The 26,847-nt window shown below is 37.5% G+C and overlaps 1 protein-coding gene across 1 annotated transcript in view; it reads right to left on the bottom strand.

The window, feature by feature from the left end:
- ESR1 (estrogen receptor 1) overlaps positions 1-26,847 on the bottom strand; it is a 154,807-nt gene that overhangs the window by 71,421 nt on the left and 56,539 nt on the right. The window contains 1 exon segment of the mRNA XM_027688528.1: positions 6,831-7,021. Within this exon segment, the coding sequence (XP_027544329.1) occupies positions 6,831-7,021 (191 nt within the window).

Below are 26,847 nucleotides of genomic sequence, written 5' to 3'. Positions count from 1 at the left end.
AAAAAATACGTGTTCTATTGTAATTTTTAAATGTAAAGCTCTTTTTTTCTTCCATGTGGATATTTTGAACTGCTGACAGGCTCAGCCCTGAGCTAGGAATAATGTGAGTTTCCAAATGAAATACCCATTAAACATTTGCAATATGCAATACTGTTTAAGATATTTTTGTTCCTTGATATGGCACAACAGTCATATTCTAGAGGAAGTAAAACTCCATTACAGATTATAATACAGGATACATTAAGTACAGCTTCTAAATGCTAGAAATTTTGTCTAGGAGGTGGGAAAAGCTTTGGACCTGGCAGTGCAAGAACTAGTGATCATTTATAAAATCAGATAACAATCAGTGAGAGTTCTCTACTCTCTGGTAATGTGTGTTGCCCAACTTCAGAAAGGTTTTCAACATTGCCTAGGGTGGCATTTCATATGTCAGTTAGTAAAATATAGTTTAGATGATTTCAGAAAATCAGTCTCAGGGAAGAACTATCAGAGTTCACTGTTACAATGGAAGCTGATATTGAATGAGGCTCCATAGTGTCTGTTCTGAATCCAGTTCTATAAAGTGTTTTCCTTACTGATAGGTAGTGATCTGGAGTATTAATTTTATTAAATGTTATTCATTTGTAAATGACATTTATATGTGTTAGAAGAACAGAGAAAAGACAAGACTACTCTGCTAGACAGAGAAATAAATTGCAGTAAACTACAGAATAAGAATTACAAATTATCTTGGCAAACTGTAGATAGCACATGGGAAAAAAAACAGCATAAAAGTAATGACTGGTACAAACCTCTGCATTAAAATGGGAATAATCAGATTCACAAAACAAGATGGAAAAGAAGTGGTTTCTTCTCCAGAAAAGTATGCTTGAGTTTATTCTGCATCACACCTTGATTATTGATTATGAAGAGTGTGATGTTTTTGTAAATAAGGCAAACATTACAATGTGATGCACGTAGACAAATACCACCAGCTGGGCTTGTAAGGTAATCCTAGTGCTCTGCTCAGTACTTGTAAAACACCATATAGAAGGAAATCACATTTAAAAAAAAAAAAAAAAGAAAAGAGTACAAAGTGGAAAATCTCCAAAGCAGAGCAACTAGAAGATTAGAAGTTTAGGAAACAAAACCTATAAGAAAATGTTGAATAAACTCTGTTTCTTTGGATTAGGCAAAACAGAATAGGGGTTTTTTTCAAGTGTGATAGCAATCTTCCATGCTTTAAAGGCTGCTGCAGAAGGAAAGAGAACATTTGTTTTCTGTGGTATGATTGACAGGAAAATAAGCGATGAGCTTAACCTGCAGGAAGGAAGATTCAACTTTCATAGTAGCCTTCAAAGATAAAGAGAAAAAAACATTGGATCACGCTATAGGTTTTAAGAAGCAGTTCAATAAACATACAAAGGAATTGGCAGCAGTTGATCCTATCACAGGACAGAAAGGTGGACTAGAGCTCAAGGTCCACTGCAACCCTATGACTTGCTTAGGCAATGAAAAATGAGGAAGTATCCTGGATACATCTTAAGTCACTACTTTATCCATTCTGAACACAGCACTTAAAACTCACTAGAAAATTACCACATTCAAAACTGTCTTACTAGGAAAAAAGAGGTATTGACTCTTACCTTTCAATAGCACCCTAATTGCTGAAATAAGATCATCATCAATTAGACTGCTGAAATTTAAAATGCAAATTAGGGGACAATGATCAGAGCACATCCCTTAACTCAACGGACACTGGAGAAAAACTACTAAACCCACAAAAATAAATAAAAAGAAGTTCCAGAAGAATCTGGCTAATCACGGGTGGCTAAGCCCAGGTGAACTTTCCAAATACACATTTTCTAGCCTTCAAATTTCCAACAGTCTCCTAGCTTTCCAACTGTAACCATGAGTTTTCCACCCTGAGATCAGATACCCATCTGCAGCCCCCTGTTTGTTGGCTGCTAGTCTCACTTAGATCCATATTCTGTAGTTTGGCTGACAACTCATAGTACCAATGTACAAGGAGTCTTAGTAGGGAGTTTCTGCCTTCTTGGCTGCAGGATCTGAGCTGTTATAAAACAGATTACAAAAATACTATCAAAATAGAAGACAATAACGGAAAATTAAAGAGAAGACCTCAGAAACCTCTCAATTGACAATATTGCAATTGCTGCACTGCACCATTACCTAAACACCCACTTATTAGGCATGTTTTACCAGTAAAATTCTCACCAACTAAGATGAAAATATGTATATATTACCACCCATCTTAGCATTACATACTTTCAACAAAGTACAGCTCTATCTCTGTGAAGTTCAAACAACTGATAACACTTGAAGTTGACTGCCAAAAATCTTCTACTTGATGGTCAGAAGGCATATCTGGTAATTAAAATCCATGTTCAAGACACACAAGTAAAATACTTCCAGCTTCAAGAATTCCTGCACTTGGAAGATCATTATATCTCCGTGATCAAGACATTAAAGGCAGGCCTCTGGAATCCCTCAGCATGGGAATCTGATTCTCAAATGCCAAACTGTTCTTGCCATTCATTCTCAGATGCCAACCTGTTCTTGCTGGACTGGTAATGCCTCCCATGATTGAGTAATTTTTAGCTGAATATTTGTGAAATATACCTGATTTTTTTTCTGAGTATACAGCTGTAAACAAAGGCAGAGAAGATGCACCTGGAAAACATCAGAAGGGCTTATGAAGAGGAAATGGAACTAGGGATTTCTAAAATACTTCAGCACTTCTGAATTCAAGAAACTCTCCAACATAAGGAGTTACCCCTTGTTTGTTCTGAATCCCTTGTGCTCCCACTGGGGGCTCACAGCCCCCCATATGTTGGATGTACCCCAGAGATAGTATGAGTAATTCCTTCCTGGCTTGTACATTTTGGTGGCTATCCAAAAAACCAAGAAAATTATAAGGGAGAAAGAATGTGTGAGTCACAAGGGGATTTTTAATTTGTAAATGGCATTTGTGAGGCTGATGTCGAAATACATCATCCAATTCTGCAATCCAAATTTTAAACAGGCTGTTATGGGTGTGGGGCGGAATCAGAAAAGGTAGAAAGATAAAAGACTCAGAAAATAGAAAGATATACAGCAGGAAACCGAAACATTTTAGTTCACTAGAGATATCAAGGTGATTTGATTGTAATGACTTAATTTATAAGAACTTCCCACAGGAGAAAGATAGTAGTTACTACGTCTGGTTCATGGATGTGATGTAAAAGCCAAAGTAATACACACTTGAAATGCAATTTTTTAGCAGATGGGAGGACAAATCATTAGAATAAGCCTCCATTGTAAGAAAGTTCTTGAGCCCATAGATAATAGCTGGGCATCTTGTAAACTATTCAATTCCATCAAGTTACTGGGCTCTGTAGATGGATAGCATATAAAGTTTATATTGAGAGAAGAACAGACTAAATTATCTAAAGGCCCTTTTTGTTCTTAAAATCCATAAATATTTTAGTAGAGAAGTACAGTGTGCTGTGATGTGACTGCTTGTTGTGCTTCTGGAATCAAGTCACTTGACCAAGTACACTCCTGAAGGCTACATATGCTGGGTGAAGAATAAAGCACTCTTCTATCACCAAGTAATATGGCATTCTTGATGTCACATGACTTTTCTTTCCCATGAAAGATTTTACATTGATATCCACCTGCACTGAGATTTCTCAAAACAAGCTCCCAAATCACTTCTGGGACATAAACTAGCAAAATAGACCGATATAGGCAGTTTCAGGAGGGAGTCGAGGTTTTCTACCAACCGTTCGCTGTTTAAACAAAACTGAAAAGTTGCACGTATGGAGACAGTTGCTAATTCAAGTCACCTTTTAAGCTTTAACTCTTTGACAACAGAGAAAAACAACTTAGCACTTAAAATTCACTAAATATTACCAGACATATTCCAGTTCCCCTGGAAAAAAATGAAACTATCTATCTTCACCTCAGGTAAGTTCCAATGCAGATGTGAGTTTTCACAAAATTTAAGTATATACTTATGCAGCTAAGTATAGACTTCTCTGATATCACTAACAGATACACAAAGGAAATTGATTACCACATATAGCTTGTTCATGTCTGTCCTTACTTTTTCCTGTGGTTCTAAATAAAAACTATATAGAATGTTTGACTACAGTCTTTTAGGGACATCAAAATTCATTACAGCAATTTTCCTATGAAATCTCTGCTGAAAAGTATTGAAATGATCAATCACCTCAGCACCTATATATGTATCCAGAAATACAGGTAAGCAAAGAATAAGAGCTGTCCAGTTATCTTGCATATATAAACAAAATAAACACACTATAAACAAAAACAAAATGGAAGAATTGTTTATACAAACAAGTCCTGTGAACCTCAATACTGTTTAATCATATGATTTCCAGGAATTTTTTTCCGATTTTTTTAGGAATGTACAACATATATACAATGCAGTATATATAATAAATCACAAATATATACAACAATATGTAGTCCACATACGCTTCTATACATACACCTACATATAAGTAGCATTTATTCCTAGCTATCTGATCACAACCTGTTTAAAATTACTATCATCTGCAAGGTAAATGTATATTTTTACATCTATTCTCAATCAAAAAATTACTGTCATTTTCATAAATTGGACACATGTCCAGTGGCAACATGTAATCGCTGAAATAGCAATTGGAGATCTCTTCCAAATCCAGTAGAAAATTCAAAACATACTTAGTTCATCAAGACTGGGTATCTATGACTTTTAAAGTTCCTCAGAGGACCTTTCATACCATCTGTGATCAAGTGATCAGAATTCTCTCATAAGTACTCATATTCTTGAATCATTTCATTTATAATACTGGACGTCATTTTTACAGTAACTGTTAATCACAAGGGAGGTGGATCAATGGGAAAAAGCACAGAGGAGTTTAACAAATGGGATCAGAAGTCTAGAAAGCATCTTCTACTGAAAGAACTTGGTTTGTTTAGTCTGAAATAAGAGAAGACTGAGGAAAGATATGATAACAGTCTCAACTATGTAAAAGGTTGTTGTAATAAACCTTATTCATGCCCACAAGGGATAGGGAAAGAAGCAAGGAGCTTAACATAGAGAAAACACGACTTAAAGATAAAGAAAGGCATTTTATGGGATACTGGAAACTTAAGCTTGACTACTTAAAAATTATGATAAGTATAAAAACATAGCAAGAAGTAAATTTACTAACTAGGCTTTACTGTACCTCAAATACATGACAGTTCCATTGTGGTGGACCACATTTGTCCACATGGAGAGCAGGGCAAAACCACCAAGTGCTGACAGCAGAACCATGGAGCTCAATGAAACAATCAGATTATTTTCTTCTTCCATAATGACCAAAAGCTGAAGATCTGTGCTCTACAATTATTTATAAGTCTTACTTTTGCTTAAGACTATTTCAATTTCCACTTGGTTGTGACTTAGTTCAGTTCAAGCACAAGGACAGAATTTCAAAAGTCTAAGAATAATTCTGATTTGGTCAAGGGAATTGAAAACTAAAAATAACAAAAAAACACATTAAGGGAGCTGTTCTCCTGACATCGCAAGTTAAAGTAAATTACTCTGATGTTAAGAGAAAAGCATTTCACCCTTTCTTCCTCTAGTGTTGTTTATTATTAACCTCTGGTTCTAACCACTTGCTTTTTTAAAAATCATTTCACTGTGTCTGGAAAAGCAGAAATACGAGTAACTATTAACTTATCACTGACATTTAAATAATTCCATCAATCTCTACCCTGAAGCCAGTCTTTCACTTCTTTCTTTAAGGCAGGAAAAATTCTGAGCTGAATGCTTGAGGTCTTATTTAACTCAACTCAATACTAGTCATGCAACAAAATAGGCAATAATCACACCTTGCAATATGAGGTAAAAACTGTTCCTCACTATGTTTACTTCAGAAAAGGAGCAACAGGAATTTCTGTGCCTATATATCATCTGGAGATTTAAAAAACTATAGAAACCTACGTAAAGCACAGCAGTTTACCAGTTCTCTGTTTGAAAGGAAGAAATCTCTTATTTTCCTCTCCAAAATAAAACTTAGATACTGAGCAGTACCTGCATTTTCAGTAGAATTATAATTACTTCTCACTCAATTTAAGAAATGTCGAACAAAGTAAAAAAAAGCATTCATTCCATAGAGGGATAGCCATTTGAATAAAGATTATCCCTGTCACAGTAATTCACACTGTTTTTGTTAGATGCCTTTTACTCCACTTACATTTTTAGCCATGACAAGACCATGTACTAAACCAATCTGTGTATAGTTCAAAGCCCTGCTTTGTTGACAGACACAAATGCTATTTCTTCAGTCCTTTTCAATATTAGTTCTCAAAAGACATCTAACATCTTCAAGGAGTTGAGATTTGAACTGAACCATCTGGCTAATGGAGCACTAAATTAATAAATCAACCAGCAGGAATTAATCATCTGACAGGGAATTTTCAAAAAAATTGCTTTGGATAAGAATATGATCACAAAGGAGAGATATGCATAGCCTGTAAGAGTGGTCATCCTGACCCAATATGGACTTTGAAATTCGATTTTTCACTGCCTCCATGGTCAGATATACCTAAAGAAAGGACAACACAGAGAAGCTTTTCTTTCCTTCATCGATGTTGGACTAAATAATAACCTATTATTTACCTGCTAGAAGCATTCACCAAATACAGAGCTAAAAGTATATGGGAGAGCACAGCAACTGCTAATGAAAACCCAATAAATGTCATTATCCTGGGCTCAGGCTGCAATCTCAAGCAGCTTCAGTTTCCTCAAGAGTAAAGAATAAAGGCGACTCACTTGAACAGTTTATTACCTTGAATACTCCTTTTGAAGAAAGCTTTGCATCCCTCGCAAGACCAGACCCCATAATGGTAGCCTGAAGCATAGTCGTTGCAGACAGCACAGTACCGGGTTTCTTTGGTGGACTCCATGGAGAGGCTCCCTTTCTCATTGGTACTGGACATCCTCTCCCGGATGCTGTGGCGCCTGTTATCAGAGCTTGGCCTGTTGATAGCAAAAAAAAAGCATAGTTCTTTCAGGGAGGTTAAGCCTCATCCACTGCTTCACATTGTAAGAAAGAACAGACCCAGTTTGAAAACAACAGATGGACAAAAGAAAAAAAATCTTTTATCACCCTCTCTCCTTTTCTAGTTGGAAAGGTGCAGAATCAGTAAGATACAGGGGAATTTCTCACAAATCAACCTGAAATTACTGGCCATTGTACCTTGAAAAAATTAAAAGCTATTAGATAAATTAATCAGTTTTTCTCTAGATGTTACAAAGGAATAAGAAAAGCTAGCATTATTTTGTGTACCTGCTCCTGTCCAAGGATTTCCACATGACTGCAATATCAGCAGCTAGTCTGAGAATATGAGTCAAAAATCACTTAATGATTGCATCTGAATGAGCTTAATTATTAACTTAAATTATTATATTATATACACTTAAATTATTAACCAAGTTATTTTCAAGTGTTATTCCCCAACTAGAGATGCAAACATTACTTGAATTGTCAAGACTAATACTGCATAAAACAGTCCCTATTCTCATTACAATACCACTTCCATAAAACTTAAGAAGCGCTTTTAGCACAAAAAAAGTCAGGAGGTATTAAAAATTTTTGCCAAAGAATTTTTGTTTCGATGATATACGTTACTACACATGTATTACACTTATTAGACATACTAGACATGCATGCAACCCACATGTGCAGTATGCTGCTGAATGAAAACCAAACAATAGTGTAAATGACAATGAATTCACTTCTAGTGAACCTGGTAAGAGGTTACTATGGGTAGCTGCTGCAGGCATGGTACACAGTATTCAAAAAGGTAAGAGGATGTGAAATTACCAAGAGAACCAGCAATGAACTCTGGGATTGCCCCTGGAAGGCAAACAATTCTTGCAAAATGTGCTTTCCAATAAGAGTCTGCACTACAGATTGTCCACAAGACAAATACCATTGGGTGTGACAGCACTAGACAAGCTAAAGCATGAAGAATCCTACTGTTTACAGTAATTACCCACTTGCCATGCATGCTTTAATTGCTCATTAGTAAACAGGTTGCTCATATCTCCCTAGAGTCCCAACATTTCCTCAAACACATCCTGGTTTTGAGCCTAGGAGACTCGCTTTTGATTTCTTCCTACATACCTAATTTTGCCTTACTCCCTTCTTCAGCGCAGCAAAACTTCCTGTGTTTTGATGAACCAAGATATTTGGCACCAACCACATCTTCCTGCTTCAAACCTGTGTTCCCCAGCAGCTTTCTGATTTCTCTAGGTATGTCCAACTATCCTCTCTCATCTAGCCTAAGTACCTTGACATCTCCTGCCGCAGCACAACTCAACACCCAAAAGCTTTCTACCAGCCAAAGGACGTGGACACTCTCACATGTTCTCTCAGCCAGACCCTTGAGACTTTGTATATATAATTTCTGTTCCCGAATATGATATTAATGCAAAGCTGTTCAGTGAAAATATATCAATTAGAGAAACAGGAGGCTTTACCATGTTAGATAGCAGAAACTGCTGCTGGCATTTTCAGGAAAACTGCATTTTTTAAACCAAACATTTTTTGCCAAGACTTATACATCAACTAATATTGAAAATTTATTTATATATTTATGTTTTTAATTGGGACTGTGGAGAAGTGAAGAAACTGTAAATGGTGAAGCCTTGACATGGCACAATTCGGCTTTTTAGTGAGACAGGAAAACTGGAGTATGTCACAATTATGACAACATGATTCTATGAAACTAAGCAGGGAAAAGAAATCCTTGCATATTTTAGATGCTAAAATGTTAAAAAATTAGAAATGTAAAATGTAAAAAGTTAAAACAATATCATAAATCAATCATTATGGATACAACACATACGTTGTCCATGTAACTACCTTTTCCAGCTCAGCAAACCTAGGTATTTTCTTCGTTCTTCTCAAGGTCCTGAATCTTCCTTCGAATTTGCTTTATCTGAGTGCCTCATTTATTTGACTTCTTTTTTTTTCTACTAAGCACTGATCAAAGCTGTCATTTTTTATCTTCTCCACCCTAGTCTTCCCTCCCTGCAGCTATATCACCTTTTTCAGTATAACTTCAAATAAATCACAATGCAGCTTTTTTAGCATGCATATTCTTAGGTGTATATAACTACAAGAATGTTGTAAATATTTGAAGTAAACCATCAAGCAATAGGTACGCATGACAATTTGGTACATATTCCTAATTTTTGATTATTTTTTTTCAAAACTGATACAAATACGCATGTTACACAAGGTTCCCAGAATTATTTTCACATCAGTAAGAGGTGAAATAAATTACAATTTTATGAAGTTTAAATGTTATCTTTTTTTAAAAAAGCACTTTAAAAAACAGTACAAAAAAAATTTCAAGTTTCAAAAAAATTACGTATTTTTGCAGGTATGTAGCAGTTTTCCAACATCACACATGCACCCACCCTTACTAAAGCAGTCCTGGTTTCCTAGTTGGATTCAAAAGAATACACTTTAATAACTAAAACCAAAATAAAGAAATACCAAAAAGTATCAATCATCCCTGATTTATCAGTCCAGATAAATTAAAATTTCATTTTTTCAGAACATTTCCTCAGATCAAGACTAGGTTTGCAAATACATTTTTACTAAAATTATATTTAAGAATAAAATATGACTGGAAAATGGCCTGAAACAACAAAAAAGCTTTTTCCAATGTAGAACAGATAAGAAATCTCATTTCATATGTACACTGCAAAGAAAATAAGCTGCATAAACACTAAGAAGGAAGATGCAATGAAGACAGATATTTTGCCATGCTGTGGTGAGTCTCTTCCACAGATTCTGTTCATCCTCAGTCCCACAATGAGGCCACTGTTTCAGAGGGAGGCTGCAGTCAGAAGCATTGAGACAGCACCCTCTCTGTTAGCCAACACAGGGTCTGCCATACCAGGGATCAGAGGCAGATGGGGAAGCAATGCTGTTGCTCACACCTGCCCATAATCCCCATGTGTTTCATATTTGACTGAGGTCTCCATTGGACTCGGGCACACAAACTTGTTACATTGAAAGAGCACTATAACTCTGTTAACACAGACCTTCACAAAGCAAAATGAATCTAAAGATGACGTTGCTGGCTTCCCACCCCCAGAATCACTGCCACTCAAGCACCATTTGGGCAAAGGTTTGCAAACTGGCCCTGCAGAGTCATCACATTCAGGTTTCGGTGAACCACAGTGAAAAGCACACTAAAACACCCCTACCCTCATCTTCCCAAAAAATAACATCCTGACACACCTTTGCATTTATAAAGTGGGAATAAAACCTGGTAATAAAGTCTAGTAATTATTAGAGTAGATGAGGAAGAAACCTTTTTGTGAAAAGAGTATCCCCATAACACAGAGATTGCTAAATCAAAATAATATCAGATTTCATCCAGAAATCAACTGCTAGTTAGTGTACATCACAGACCACTGATGCTGCGTTCTGACAAAAAAATAACAGCCTGCTCTTTATCCTCTTTTCACTTAGGTTCCAAGGGTTAGTCTTCTGAAGAACCTAGTACAACAACATAACCCAGCTTTAATAATGTTGGCAAGATCATCATTCCCAAAATACAATAACAGAACCTTTTCGACAATTTCCTTTGTAATCTATGCAAAAAAATAACAAACAACAACAACAAAAAGACCAAAAGTTCTTGTCAATTATGTTATTAAAGAAAAATGCAAATCAAAAAGTCCAGTTAAAACCCTCTCTCCAAGGCCCTCACCAAAACAGAACAGATTAGAAAGCAAAAAACTGTCAGAATTTACTGCTCATTTCCAATTGTAATAACACAGCGGACATAAAATGGAAAGTGTTTGGAACCTACAGAGCAGCATAAAGTAGTCTTCCACAGTCAATTTCATGGTTTTCCACTTATGTCACGCTGAGCCCACTCTTCAATAAATGTGTTAGCAAACAAGACACCTCTACTTTATACATTCACTCATAATTTGCAACTCTGAATAAGCCAAGAGTTCACTAATCCCATGCTGACTGCAAGACAAAAAGCAAGTGTACATAACAGAATTAAAATTTTGTAATGTAAACTAAGTTTTTTTACATCAAGGTATTCTGACTGGCAGGCAGGATGAATTTAGGACAGCCCACAGTATACAATCCACCCAACACTGAGGTAAGGCCTTATTTATTCACAACCTCAGAAATAAAGAGATTTCATAGTAGGAGAGCTTAAGAGAAAAGTTATTTAAGCAGTTAGAGGAGGCACCTTGAGAAATTCTAGTTTTCTGAATTTATTTTCGTAAACTTTCAGAAACTTTAATTTGCAGATGCTAAATCTTTTTTACTAGAATGGAAGGAAGTTCCCAATGTAAGAACCTCAAAACCAACGGCCATTTCAAATGCAGTCAGGGTCTAGCACAAAAACTCTTATTATAATACCATTCTACCTTCCAATATGAGATTAACCTGCTGTTAGAATGTGAATTTCCATATGGGGCAAAATATTTATGAAGGATTATTTGAATAGAATTAAGTGCTTGAAAATGCTTACAAGACATCTCAAGAAGTACTGCAAAAAGAACAACCAAGTACATAAATAAACAGAAAATTGCCAAGTACATTACAGACCCCAAAACTGTACTCTCAGAAAGTAGCTCCAGTGAATCTGACAAAAAAATCATATGCCATTCAAATGAAAGCATTGTCTTAAAAAAAAAATCCCCAAATATCTAGGGTTGTATTTAAGCTAAATATAACTTGACAATGGAGAGAGTAAGCCTTATATGGAGTTGTATATCAAATGGACTGGGTATTTTAGGCTAGATAGAACTTTGGGAGGTAGCCACATGCTGATCCACCATTGGCAGTAGATGGGTTACAGCAATGAGGGTGGGTTCCAGCAACATGAGTGGAAGCCAGCATTGCTCCTTGGCTGATACCAGTGATACAGATCAGCAGGGCTCACCCTGGGACCTGACTGCCAGTGATTCCTGATCCATGGCTATGAACACATTCAACTCACACAGCTAAACTCTCTTCCTCATCAAAACAGGATAGTTTCATCCATGCTGCTGAAGAAGAACCCTCGCACACCTCCTGCCTGAACCATGCCTTGAGAGAGGGGTGACTAAGCCTGGCCAAACTGTGCGTGGAAGCATGAAGCTACTCAGCAGTGAGAGCCATCATGCTGATGTTTGTATTCGTGCCCTGGCCTTGTTTAAGTAACAAATATACATGCAGGCCTTTCTTGCCCCACTAGCCTCAGTTTATTCCCTGATCATCAGCAAGTTAATGTCTCTGGGTGCCGCATCAATACCAAGAGTAATAAGAATTTCCCTCAGAAAATTACTATGTCCTTTCCAGCTTAGTGCCTATGTCATTGAACATGACATTTAAGTTCACCTACAATTCTACCTGGGATAAACATTTTGACACTCCTGGGTGAAAATAAGCTCTAGGATGAGAAAGAGCTGCCTGTACTTTATACCTCTAAATGGACTGCCCGGACAGCTCCTTCTCTTCTCTTCCCCACATCTTTGACAGCTCCCTGTGCCTTCACAAGTCTTTCCACCAAGGGAAATACAGAGTAGAACTAGAAAGGCCACCAAAGCAGAGCTGCACAGCAACTTCCTTGACACTTGTGACAACAAGGCAGGAGGAGACCTTCCTTCTGGAGAAAAGCTCCTCTAGTCACTTCATCTCATTCATTTCATGGATTCAACTCATATCTTCTCCTTCAGGGTGAGTGCAGGGACACCTCAACAGGACTACCTGCATAGAAAACACTAAGCTGATGTAGTGAATAGATGAGGTGAGGAAATATTGACATAAAGGAACGAGAAGAGACAATATGAAAAATTACTTTAAAAATAACAGAAGAGATATGTGAAGGTCAACTAAGAAAAAAATGACAAGAAAACCAGCTGAAAACTGACAGGCCTCAGTGCAAGAAAAAGAAAAAAAATATAACTGACAGGAGAAAAATGTAAGAAAAACAAATGAAAAAAAGTTATATGAAAGTTGAATAATAAAATAATCTTCAGATATTGACAGTATTTCACAATGTATCAGAAAATGCATTTTGTAATCAGACGACACTGAAATGTTTTCTTTAGAATTAGAATAAAATACAATTTCATGTAGTAACTAAAAAAAAATTACTTATGCAAAATATCTCAGGATTGATCAGGTAATGGCAATGTTGAGGACAGGCTCTGTCAACATGAAAACAAAAGCTTATCTTCTTAGGTTATCAAAACTTCTTATTTGACATGAAATTAAACATTTCCTTTGACATTAGTTTTATCATCTTCCTTCATTCTTAACTCTGGTTAATTTTAAAAAGAGTGATTTAAATGCTACATTTGGATATACCAAAATAAACCATACCATGTGTGCAGAAAAATATCTTCTAAAGCTCTCTTCTAAAGTCAGTATACATTTGCATATTTTTCCAGCATTCTTAAAAGCTTCATTTTTGACATATTTAACTTTGTTCTCGGATCTGTCACTAATATTTGCAGACTGGATTAGTCCAGAAAAGTGTGTCTATGCATGGTCACTGTGCAGTTCATGACACCTTCAGGCACATTTCCTGGAGGTTTGATTAATGGGAGGGAAGGGAGCTCAAATTCCTCGTTCATGTGTCTAGTACCTGAATTTGGACGTTTTCAACACTTCTCTCTCCCATGTGGTTATATATGAGCTAATAATTTTGCAGCTGGCCACCTTGACAATATAGAAGTTTGCCCAAATTTCTGAAAAATGTGGAAGCTTTTTCGGGGATGGCAGAGGAGTGAGGGAAGGGATTTAAAGAAGATAGAACTTAATCTATTTCTCATTTCAATGGGTCTAAAATTTAAATTCATACAAAGACATTTTTGGAATAAATACCGAAAAATTGGTTCTCCTTCATTCTCTTTCTCAGTGCTATTGGAATCTGGTCAACTCACAGTGCTACTCTGTCTTTGAGGTTTGTTCCCCTGACTGTTCAGTGTCTGGTGCCTTACTATCAGCACACTGTCTGAATTCAGAATTAACTTCCTTCCAGTATTTCCATGCCACTATAGCAATTTATCAGCTGACAAGTGTTAATGAATGTATTTTTCCAATACCCTTCTACACTGAAAGGATAAAAAATGAGACTGAGAGAGATTAAGGTCAAAAGTATATACTGAGTTATGGGCAACCTGAGTTTTTAAGTACTCACCATCAACTAGCATTTTGAATGTTCAGAGTGCTACTTTCCTTGTCTGCAATTGCAAGGGTAAATGTTCAACACTTATATGAATCAGACTGTAGGACTACCATTCTGCACAAAGAAAATTACAATACAACAAAAGAATACTTGTGAAGAGTTTGATTTAAATGATTTCTGAACTATACAGAAGTATCTGTGGCAGAATTAGACAGAGAATTTAGTTCTTCAGGCCAGCAATCACCTGTGTCCACATAATAATACTTGAAATTTTTGCCTCTTTCTTTTTTTTAGTTCCCAGCCTTTGCAAGAAATGAGTAGAGAATTTATATATTTCACTACATAAGCATGACACATTCCAGACTTGATCCTTTTTGTATATTGGAAGAGCAGCCCACTTATGATAACATTATAAATATGGAAATTATTATTATAATAATAATAATCACAAAGGCAGAAAGGGACCAAATAAGATTTGCACAGGTCACCTTGGCTTGGGCTTATTAAAACTACAAGTTTGCAAATAATGTTTTTTCTGCATGTAGCTCCTCACCTTCTAAAGAGGACATCTAGAAAAAAAAAATTTTAGCCTTCTGCCTCATAGTCACAGACAGCAGAGCTGGGTCGTGGTGGACCTCTCACTCTCTCACCTGCCTTTACACAGCACGTGGTAGATCACTCTCATTCCCCAGTAGCAGAGAAAGGATGCCAGTGATACCTGCTAACTCCTGTAGTGATGCTATAAGTCCTTTATTCTATTCCAGTTTAGGAGAAGAAGCAAAAGCTAGTAAGTACACAGAGGCTGTTGTCACTGCTGTCAGTGGCATGACTGCTCTGTCCTCCTCTTCTTTGTCAGCTGCTCTCATTTGGTCCATCCAGCCCCTCTTTTCCCATTCTTACGCTTACCTTCATCTTCAAGCTTTTCCTTCCAGTCTCAGTCTCCTTGTCCAGAAAGGACAAACTCCCCTCCTCTGATGCCTGACCTGAGTCTGCTTGGCCACTTCTCTCATGCCTACACTTCCTGCAGGCATTTCATCCAAAGTTCTCTTTCTGCCTCTATCACTATTCATTTTCTCCATGTCCTGGCCAGGAGGGTTCCACTCTTCTGCTCTCTGCACCCCCAGCAACTCGGTATGCCATGATTACTTAGCTGCTGTTAATCTTAATATATAATCCTTTTTTCCTTTGCCCTGACCCACCAGCTGCACAACCAAATACTGAGATTTGTAACTAAGGAAGATTTGACAGACCTTAGTGTTGCCATTTCTTGACCACATATAACTTGTTAATCATAAAAGGACATAACTATGTATATTTTACCAAGGCTGAATCTAAAATTTCTGCAATATTGTGATGAGAAGATTATTATAAAGTGCTATGAACTTCAACAAGAAAAATTATGAAGTTCCAAGTCAGTCCAAACAGAATTAAAATATATAAATAAATATATATATATTTAAATTTATATAAATTTATATATAAAATATATAAATAAAAAACCCAAATGAATACATATTTCTTTATAATACTTTTAAAGCTATGAAATTTCATTTATGTAGAGGGTCTTGCCTTATATGGTTTGCAATTCTCTCTTTTCTCCTCTGGAGTGGGACTGCTCCTGTTAGAAGGTAAGCCTTCATCACATCACAACCCCCCATAGCCTGATGTTCTGGGTAGCAGGACACTTTTCCCATGGGATACAATGAAGGCCAGTAACACATCTTTGAAGAACCAATTGAGAGATACCATGCAAGCCGTAAGACTTGATAAATGCCATCATATTTTGTGCCAGAATTTCACTTCTGAAACAAGAAAAAGCATTGTCCTATTACTAATATTTTGAAGACTACTTAAATCAGCACAGAAATCTGGTTTCTTCAAAGTAAAAGTTCAGAAGAGAAAATTTCTCTCTTTCAATTTTCAAAGAAAAAATATTTACTGTGGGATTTTCATTTTGCAGGAATCCCGATTTTAAAAATATTTGACAGAAAGATATTCAAACAGCAAAACTTTTCTTTTCATGCAATACACATTCACAAAGAAAAAACCATGTCTATAGTAAGCAAAAAGAATGTACAGATACATCCATAGGTACTATTTTGCCATGTTAAGTGGGAGAAGTTGCTGCGATCTCAAGAAGTTGCTGCGATCTCAACACAGTAGTTAAACTGCCCTGCAGTCTCAATGTGACATGTGACATCAACAGACTCACAGAAATTACACAGTCTGCAACCACTATATACTAGCAGTCACCACAGACAGAGCATAGCTTAAAAGACTGTATATCTAGACTTGCCAGGTAGGAACTTTTTTTAACTTGCTCTTACAACATTTCCAAAGATTAGGCATCTCTCTGTGAACTGTTTGCTGCTTCACTACCTGATGGCCAGCCCAAGTCCTCTCTGCTGGAAATTAGGCTCATTTGCCCTCAGCTTTTTCCAGTTAACCCAGAGAACAACTCAGATGCTGCTCTCTTTGTACACATTTTCCCTTTGAAAGATTCTTGCTCTGCCACCTCTCTGCCTCCTGCCTTTCTTTCAGTCTCTTCTCTAATTCTCCTGCCCTCTTGCTGCTCTCAAAAGGACTTTGCTTGCCTCTCAGCAAGCATAAAAATCTGAGAGACTTTGCCAGTCTCTCCCAAAAAAGCATATTGACCTGTTCATATATTTTTCTGTTCATAGAATAAAATTTGCCTTTTCTGCAGAAGATTAGTCTGTTGACTTGTATTTAGCTTATGATCTTCTCTACCACTTAGACTATTTTTCCTTCTTAGTAATTCCCCAGTTATCGTACTTGTGCATTAGTTTTCTCCTTCCCAAAGGCTGGATACCGCACTGACCCTTAATGAATTTGAGAAATATTTAATGTTTCAGATTCTATTGTGGTAAGCAGCACTAGAGAAATGTTCTTTTACGTACATTTCAAGTGACTCATTTAGAGATTTTGTTGCCTATAACAACTGGCAGATAAGTTTCAGTTATTTAAATTAAAAATTATTGGTACTGTCTGATTTCTGGAGTAAAACCTCTGCAAATTATTGTTCTGATGTATCTTTCGAATCCCTGCTCAGTGGATGATCCCCTACTCCTTAAGGAAAAACACCAGTGGAATAAATATTTTGATCCAATTCCTCAGGATCCAAAATAATGACCAGCCAACTTGCTCAGGGTTTATTTGCCCATTTCTACCTCTTGCCAGGTACAGATTTGCCTGGGCACTATCTGCCCCTGACACCAACCCTCAATCCGAATGATTCTGCTATATGAAGAGTTATATAATCTGAGGAACCTCATTCTGCATGCTAGAGTGGAAGAAAAACCTACTGACAAAGTTCTTCTGGGCACTGCATAGATACTGGCAGCAATACTGTGTTGGTGTGTGGTTGTGTGGCTCTGGGGAGAGATGCAACAGGGGCCTGAGTGTGGCAATCAGCTGTGCCACAAGTGTGCCAAAGTGGAGGGCTCAACAAGCAAACGCTGGAAGCACATCTCACTTTAGTGTAAACAATCTGAGAAATAAAATATGTTTGAAAAACTGAAAGCATGAACAAACCAAAAGGCCAGCTTCAGCTAACAATCTCGGGTGTACATTCTGTACAGCTTTTATACTTTTAGAAATATCTAGTCACCTTTGTCTCTACTAAAATTATACTAAGCCTTGAAGACTCCGCTGAAAAGTTGGACCCCTGCATTTCTTACAGGAGTCTTAGAATTATAATATGGCTTTTGTGAAAAGGTTGAAGTTTAGCCTTTCATAACACATACAGAAGAAGTCTTTTATCCAGGTTTCACTGTTCCTAGTAAACATTCTTCAGGGTTACCCAGTCACTAGGCTACTTTTTTTTCCTTTTTTTAATGTTCAGATAAATTAGCACAATCTCACCATCTGGAAGGAAAAGGTTAAGTGCACTCAATAGATTGGAAAAGGGTATTTCAGGAAGTGCTGTCAGATTCTTACACTTACCTCCAGACTATTTCAAAGGTAAGTGCCAGCAAAAACACAGGAATCAGTCATAAATCTTTCCTTACTATGCCTTTATATTACTTTTATGTGCTCATGTGTTCCTTTTATACTTGGGCAAGCCCTCTTTCCAAATATTTCAGATGCACACATTAAGTTTAAGCAATTATTCAAAGCTTCATTAAATTCCTCGGAAAATCTTTCAACGGCCAACATTAAACAAGACATTTTTAAAGAAAAATACCTGCAATATTTAGATTTTCTCCTTAACATCAACCTCAAAAAATTGTTAAATAGGAATGCAGATTTTATAACAAATTGATACCATGTTTCAAAAATTCCAACCTAAATCAATCTAGCATTTCAAATTACATTTTTTCAGAATGAAACCTTAAACTGAAAATATAACTTTAAGGGGTATGCTGTATTTGAAAATGAACTTTTGAAACAAAACACTGGCACAGCCACATATGGTCACAACAAAGAAATCAGAGGGCTCTAGGCCACAGGAAAATAAACCCTGGTGAAATAAAAGACTACTTAAAGTAGTCATCAAAGTTCATCAAAGTGCACGCAGACCTCTTGAACCAGCGAGAGAAGAGACAAAAATGTTTTCTCAAACAGAAACACCCAGGCCATATGCAAACAACTCTGTACCAGCTGCCAGCAAGAATACAGAATAAAAATGACTAGGCATAGTTGCTAAGCCTAAAGACAAGATATGGGCAGCAGAGAAAGAACAAGGCACTTGGAAAAATTTGACACCTGCATGTAAAAACACTTGTGTACTTGCCCCAGAAAATATGATTTATCTGCAGCTCCTTGTTCCTGTCCCAAACCAGAAATCCCTAAGAAAAGTGCCTCTGCAGTCCCTTGGACTAATAGGTGCACAATTTAGGGCTCAGTGAAAGAAAAAAATAGTTCCTAAACATACAGACCCATTTGTGCTTAAGCCAATTTCATCAAAGCAAACTAATAATTATGTAAATTTATGCTAAAATTATGGAGAATATTATTCTGTGAGTTATTGAAAAACACCCGAAGGACAACATAGTCATCGGTCACAGCCAGCACAACTTCATGAGAGAAAAGCCCTGTTTATCAAACCTCATTTCCTTTTATGACAAGGTAACCCACCGAACTAATCAAAGGAACCCAGTTGATGTAACCTTTTTGGATTTCAGTAAAGCTTTTGATACTGCCTCTCACAGGATCCTTCTGGACAAAATGTCCAGCACACAGCAGGATAAACACATCATGTGGTGGCTGAGCAATTGGCCATGAGTCAAACCCAGAGAGTAATAGTGAATTGGGTAACATCAGACTGGTGGCCTGTCACCAGTGGAGTTCTGCAGGGCTCCTGCAGAGAGACCTCAACAAATTAGAGGACTGGGCAAATCACCAACTGCACAAAGTTTAACAAGGGCAAGTGCCATATTCTGCAACTGGGATGGGACAACCCTGGTTATTTGTACAGACTGGGGAATGAGAAGCTGGAAAGAAGTGCCATGGAAAGTGACATGGGGCTCCTGGTCAATGGCTAGTTGAATATGAGTCAGCAGTGTCCTGGCATCCAGGAGGGCCAACCGTGTCCTGGGGGCCAACGGGCAAAGCATCGCCAGCCATTCAAGGGAGGGGATTGTCCCGCTCTGCTCTGCACTGATGCAGCCTCACCTTGAATATTGTGTGCAGCTTTGGGTGCCTTATAAAGCTAGGACACAACTAAGAAGTAAGCCACATGGTATTGACAGACTCCACTGCTGTATTCCTAACTCTAGCATGTCTACCTCCTGGTTTCCTGTTTATGAATATTCACAGAATGAATTGGCATGCAAAGTTGAATTCATCATTTTCCACAGGACAAGTATGAGTCAAGTACTTCTCTGGAGCAATGTTTCCCCACAAGCTACTAAGATTTTGTGAGGCATCTTATTTCTGTGTATCCATCTTGCCTCCATTTTGACTGAAAGGACAAACTAAAGTATGCTACTGTAAGGTCTCCGTTTTCCCTAACAGGGTCCAGACTGCTCAAGACTGAAACCTTGCATAATTCGTTAGTAATTTTTATTAACAGAGGAAGGGAAGTATATAACAGCTACAAAGAACAGGTATTCTGTTAGCCTGACAGCACTTGAGTGATGTGACCACTTTTAGCAGCCCATCCCTGCAGGTGAAATGCAGTCTTTGTATGCAGTGACTGGTCCCATACTGGTGCAATATGACATGTTTTCAGACTGGCTATTTGTTTGCCTTCTGTTATGCTTTTTTCACCTGCCTTTTGATTGATTACACCTGACCATGGGCTTTTCCCCCATCTGTTACACTTGTTATACTTTCAAGCATATGACTTTCAAGTCATGTTTGAATTTCTGGGATGCATATTCCTCATCCATGGGGATCAGCTGGACACACAGTGACATGAAATATAGCTGATCTATTACATTTGTCATAGAGGATCTCCAGAAACTGAAAATTACATAAGCTAGAAATATCATAGAATCATAGAATGATTGGGGAAGGGACCTTAAAGATCACCTAGCTCCAACTTCCCTTGGGGAAGGGAAACCTTCAGCTAGCCCAGGTTGTTCAGAGGCCTTTCCAGCCTGGTTTTGAACACCTTCAGGGATGGGGAGTTCAGAACTGTGTAAGAAACAGTAAAAATTAGAACCTGAATTGATTGTTATAGAAAGGCTACAATTTGAGACACCCCCACCGAACTGATTTTCAAAATTTCTTAGATCCTACAGCTCTCTTTTCCCCCAAGGACAGCAGTAAATGTTCAGCATTTCTCTAAGTAAGTCTTAGACATCACTTCTGAAAATTTAGTGTTAAAGGCTACAAAGACTGTCATTTTTCTTCATGTCCAAAAAGTAGAAACTGTAACCTGCTACCAAACAGGCAGTCTTGGTCTCCGTTTATTTCTGACCATAGACACTGAGGCCCAGAGTAGCAAACTAATGCTGTTCAACACAAAGTCACAAGACTTGAGACAGGGGAGGAGGCCAGAAAATGCAGGGTGAAGAAAGAAGAAACCCAACTGTGGGGTCACACTAGCCTACTAATCCAGCCACAGGAATTGTGACCAGAAACTTGACAGGGGAAAGAAGAACTCCTTCAGTGACATCTTTCAATTGATCAGACTAATGGTTACATTACAACAGAGTAAAGTATTAAAATAGCAGATTGAAAAACCGGACTGGGTTCTGCTCCTCATTCCTCTGTATCTTCTCTTTCCTGCTTATAGAATGCAAATCTTTATCCATGTGCAGGTGCCTCAGTCATCAGTACTCACCAAATAGTAAATAGTAAGTTTTATATATCCAAATTATCTAAATTATCCCAAAGTAGTTAAATTATTTATTCACAGAATGTCCACAGATAAACTTGCATATGCTACGTAATCAATAGTAAGCAAAGAGAACACGGCTTATGAAAGGCAGAAAATACATTGATGTAGCCAACTGCACATATGTTTGCAACACTGCTTGTTGACATATATTTTGGGTAAATTATGCAACAGTGTGTGAGAAATTAGGTCTGTGAGAAATCTATCCACTTGCCTTTTGTGTTGGTGATAATATTTTTTCAAGACACTAAGAAGTTGTATTTTGTTTTGGCAAATCCATGTCATCTATTTGTGGCATTTTTTATTCCTCACAGCAACAGAGAATAAGTTCAAGTGCTTCAGAGGTGCCACCTCATTAATCTTCTCACTTTTTATTATTAGTAGACTGTAATTGCTCCCTGGTCTTTAAATTACAGAGGAAGGAAAAAGTATAGTAGAGAGACAAATTAATTCAGAATTAAATGTACAGTATTATGGACACAACAGGTGCACTCCTGTCATGACATTTAAAAATACATCACCTGTTCACATGGGAGACACTTAATACCAATCTACTAGACACAAAGAACTTCTGCTTAATATTTATTTTCCAGATACGCACGCTTCTCACAAGTGAAAGGAAAAGCATCCACCCAGGTTTCAACTTCTATTTGTTGCATAATACTCTTTAATGGCTAACTTCTGCAAAACGATCATCTATTTACACATTTCTAGCCAAAACATTTTCTGTTGCATACAGCTGAATGTTGGAAGTGGATGTTGCACTAAGCTTGGCATAGCAAACCTATTAACCCACCGTGGTCCAGTCCAAGCCTCGATTGGAAAGCAGCAACTCAGTGGAGCTGAGGCTGGCAGTTGATGGCAGTGCATCCCTCACCTCTGCTCTGGGAAGAGTTAGAAGCAAGTTAGAAGAAAACATCAGGTTCTCATCTAGGCTTACTGTGGTATAAATATGGCCAAAATTAATGCTTGATTTTCAAATAGTCCATATAGTCAAAAGTATACCTGTGTAAGGTGAAGCTCCAGGTCCTGCACTTGGGTTGCAACAGCCCCATGCATCACTACAGGCTCGGGGAAGAGTGACTTGAGAGTTGCTTAGCACACAGGGACTTGGGGGTGCTGGTTGACAGATGGCTGAACATGAGCCAGCAGTGGTCAAAGAAGGTGGCCAAAAAGGGCAATGGCATCCTGGCTTGTATCACAAACACTGTGGCCAGCAGGCCTCAGCCACTGTACTCAGCACTGGTGAGGCCACACCTCAAATCATGTGTCCAGTTGTGGGCCACTCACTTCAAAAAGGACATTGAGGTGCTGGAGTGAGTCCAAGGAAGGGCAACAAAGCTGGCAAAGAGTCTAGAGCATAAGTCTTATGAGGAGCAGCTAAGGGAACTGGGGTTGTTTAGTTTGAGAAGACTCTCTACAACTACCTGAAAGGAGGTTTTAGTGAAGTGGGGATCAGTTTCTTCTGCCATGTCTCAAGTGAAAGTAGAAGGGGAAACCACCTTAAGTTGTGCCAGGGAAGGTTCAGATTAGATATTAGAAGAAAAAGTTCACTGAAGGGGTGGTTAGACACTGAAATAAGTTGCCCAAGGAAGTGGTGAAATCACTGTCTCAAGTGTTCAAGTGGCATCTGAATGTGGCATTTGTGGATATGGTTTAGGTGTGATTATGGTGGTGCTAGGTTGGCGGTTGGATGAGATGATCTTGAAGGTCTCTTCCAACCTTGATCATTCTGTGATTCTGTGATATCAAAAGTGTTCTATAAGACAAACGGGAAGATATTTCAATTATTTCCCATAAACCTCTGTTCTTTGGTTTACTTCTGGTTTAGCTTTAATTTTGTTCTAACTTAAATAAAAATATTTTGAAACATCAGTAACAGTTCTAAAATCGTACTGTCCTTCTTCATATGTTTCCATTTAGCACCTCAGGTATTTACTTTTTAATTCAAGCATGAGGCATTAGATATTCAAGCTTGAAACCATAATCACTTGATTTCACATACATATTTGTATAGACTTGTAGATCACAAAGCTAAAGAATTCTAACCAACATCTGTCTGTTCCCAAATCCAGAATCCAAAACCAGTTTCAACAACGTTATATTGGAAAGATAAGCCAATAGCGCAGAGATTCTAAATGAAAATGTCTTAAATGTTTCTTCCTTCTCCAGCCTCAACACTGCTCCACAAATCAGAATGGGAACTGCTACATGAGACATATTTTTAATTCATTTGCTGATAACCCTGATAACCTCGCTGGAGAACCCTTTGCATTCCTATTCAGGAGCTCAGCTCCTTTCCAGCTCCACACTCTGGAGCACACATCCCATAAGAATTGAACAGTGCAAGTGTACCCACACCAGCAGGCTTGGAAAGGTAATTACACCCATAGTGCAAAAGAGAAGGCTTGCTGCTGCACATGCTAGTGAGACAGGAGATGAAAAAAAGACATAGGAAAGGAGAGATAAAGAGTATTCTATCTCTCTGCAAATGGCAATTTCTAGTTAAGCAGCAAGATTCCTAATGCAATATTTTATTTCTCCCTTAAAATCCATCGATTCTCTTCAAAAATACTATGTAGTAACTACAAGGATGTAATAAGGTAGCCTTGCTAAATTAATGAATCACAATAGTTCAGCCTTTTGTTATAGATACTCTCATCATTACAAATTCATTTGGTCAAAAATACAGTTGAAATGGGCTTATAGATTATATCTATGCAAAATCATATTAATAGTAATTACCCTAGTGGGGTGATAATTCCATTCAGTATTAGACTTCAGCTAACAATATGAGAATTAATATCTGATCATCTGAGTATCTGAATCTGTACTGAATTTCAAATTCACCTCAGGATCTCTGATTGCAGGGACAAATTAATGTTTTCTACATCATCTTGTACAAGACTCATTCCTTCTATATAGCAGCTGTGCCTATGTCTAATAGTAGAAACAGCACCTCACACCTTCAGAACATCCAAGGATTAGACAAACAAAGAAAATAGCTTGAAAGTGCTGAGAGTACCAAAATGGAAATCTAAGGAACAGAAGTAGCTCCTCAATGAATTGTTCCCCACTACAGCTTTAGTACAGAGCCTAACACAGACAAAAAAACCCCCAACCTGGTCAGCATGCACCAGTCATTTCCCAGTTGCAGAAATACCAGTTATGAACATTTCTGATTCCCAAGTAATGATTCACAGCATGCAGTAAATGAAACCTCCATTCCTTGACTATGCTGACATGACTTAGGTTCACTAAAAAGCTAGTGATTTTAGATTTATTAGGCACTGAAACACTTTTTCATTAGATAGATATTTCTTTTTTTTATTTCTACTTAGCATATTTTAGTTAGACTAACTTATGTTTACCATTGCACTTTTCAAGGAGTCTCAGTTCTCACAAAACCAGTTTTGAATATCTCTCACACTTAGAGAGATAAAGTTGCAATGAAAACTCTGATTTTGAATCTGGGATTCAGGATTAGCCATAGGACAGAGACTTTGTTCTTATTATTTAAAATTTCTCCCTCAATGCGATCAGAAAAGGATCAAGTAGTTGGCAGATGCATATCTGGGGAATTTCTCTGGGACAAGGAGAATTTGCCCAAGTAATCTGGTAACAAATTGACCCTAAAAAAGACCACCTCCAGACTCCATCCATTTTAGGCTGCTACATGACTTAAACATGGCTCTCGTCAGAATTTATGAAGTCTTGTTCTCACTTATTTCTTACCACATCTCCCGTGTAATAAACAAGACAAATCATTTTGCTCTTCTCTTCTGATTTTTAGTCCTGGAAAAACCTGGAAGGACCACATCCTTCCAGTGGGACCAGTCTCTTAGTCAATGCAGCTTTCAGGTTGCTTGTCATTTCCAGACAGATCCACATTTGTTGACAATAAAGTGAATTAGAGAGAGAGGCAACAAGTCATTTATAAGTCAGAAAATGGGTCATACATGAAAACAGCTTGAAGCTATTAATACCTAAAGCTGCCATTTAAAAGATAATAGAGAAGCTGGTGCTAGCCATACAGCAATGTTTTAGATCTTCTTGAAAAAGCAGTCTTTGGCCAAAGTAATTTTCTTAAATGCTTTTGGGGGAAAAAAGGGGGGGGTTGGAGGGGTACAGGCAGCATTTAACATTTGCTTAGGTACTGATTTTTGTACCACAATGCATCCCTCTTCGGTGCTTCACTGAAATAAGACCAGCAAAATCCTTCACTCTAAATAAAGAATACAATGAGCTGAGGGTCATATCTGAGAATTCATGTCAGAAGCAAATTAACTCCTTGATTCTGCGCAGTCATCCCTTATCTACCTATGAAATAAACAAATGCTAGGTAGCTGAACATACAATTCCATATAAGGACTGAAGTGCAAATATATTGATGCTCTATTCCTTCTGAGAAATATTCTGGGTATGTATGTTTAACAAGTCTGTAAACTTGTCTGTAAACCCAATCCTGGGTGTCTACAAAACAACTGGATAAGGGCCCGAGAAGCCTGATCTAATATTGAAGTGAGCCTAGCTTTTAGCAAGACGTTGGCCAGATAATCCTCAAAGTTACTCTCCCCTTCAAACTTACATTACTCTGTAACTCTCATCTCTTGGTAAGTTGCCTCTGCACACAGCAATAATTGCAGAGAAACTCCTGTTGAAAAGCAATGTAGCTGTGCAATGAAGCAATCTCACACATTTTAGATGCTCTTGCAATCAGGTCAATATAGAATCACTGAGAAAGAATGGATGGTACCTGAAATTTCATGTAATTTAGCTATGAAATGCAAACAAATTCCCACTGTGAATAGTGAGATGTTTCAAGAGTTGGTAGCTTAAATTTGAGTAGAATTTCTTGGGGAAATCAAAGAAGAAGAACCCTGATTTGACAGCATTCCTCCAATACCAAGTATCAGAGCTATATCTATAATACAACGGTGTCTAGTATGTCCAAGGAAAAGTTTGGGGTTTTTTTCCATGAGTATGGCAAAATTTTCTTTTCCCTTCCAGATACTTAGAAAGTTGAGCCATTTTTGTCAAAATGTATTAAAAAAATTTTACCTGAGACAATCATCTAACATCGAAAATATAAGCCAAAACCAGACAATGTAAGTAACCAAAAAAGAGAGGAATTTAATAATAAGCAGTGTTACTAGAACTGTCTGTAAATAAAGTTGAGTTTTACTCCAAGGTGTTTAAATTTTTCTCTGCAGAATTGGATTTATTTCCACTTTGTTTGGCTTCTTTTCTTCATTGAATCAAGAAAAAATAGTACCTTAACTTGTTGACATGCAACCTGCGTTAGCAATGTTTGACCCCTTAAACTGCAA

This window comes from Neopelma chrysocephalum, unplaced genomic scaffold (genome assembly GCF_003984885.1).
Source record: "Neopelma chrysocephalum unplaced genomic scaffold, ASM398488v2 Primary Assembly neopelma1_23, whole genome shotgun sequence".
NCBI lineage: Eukaryota > Metazoa > Chordata > Aves > Passeriformes > Pipridae > Neopelma > Neopelma chrysocephalum.
Note: the sequence above shows the minus strand (reverse complement) of the source record. Positions and strands in the feature narration are given on the sequence as shown.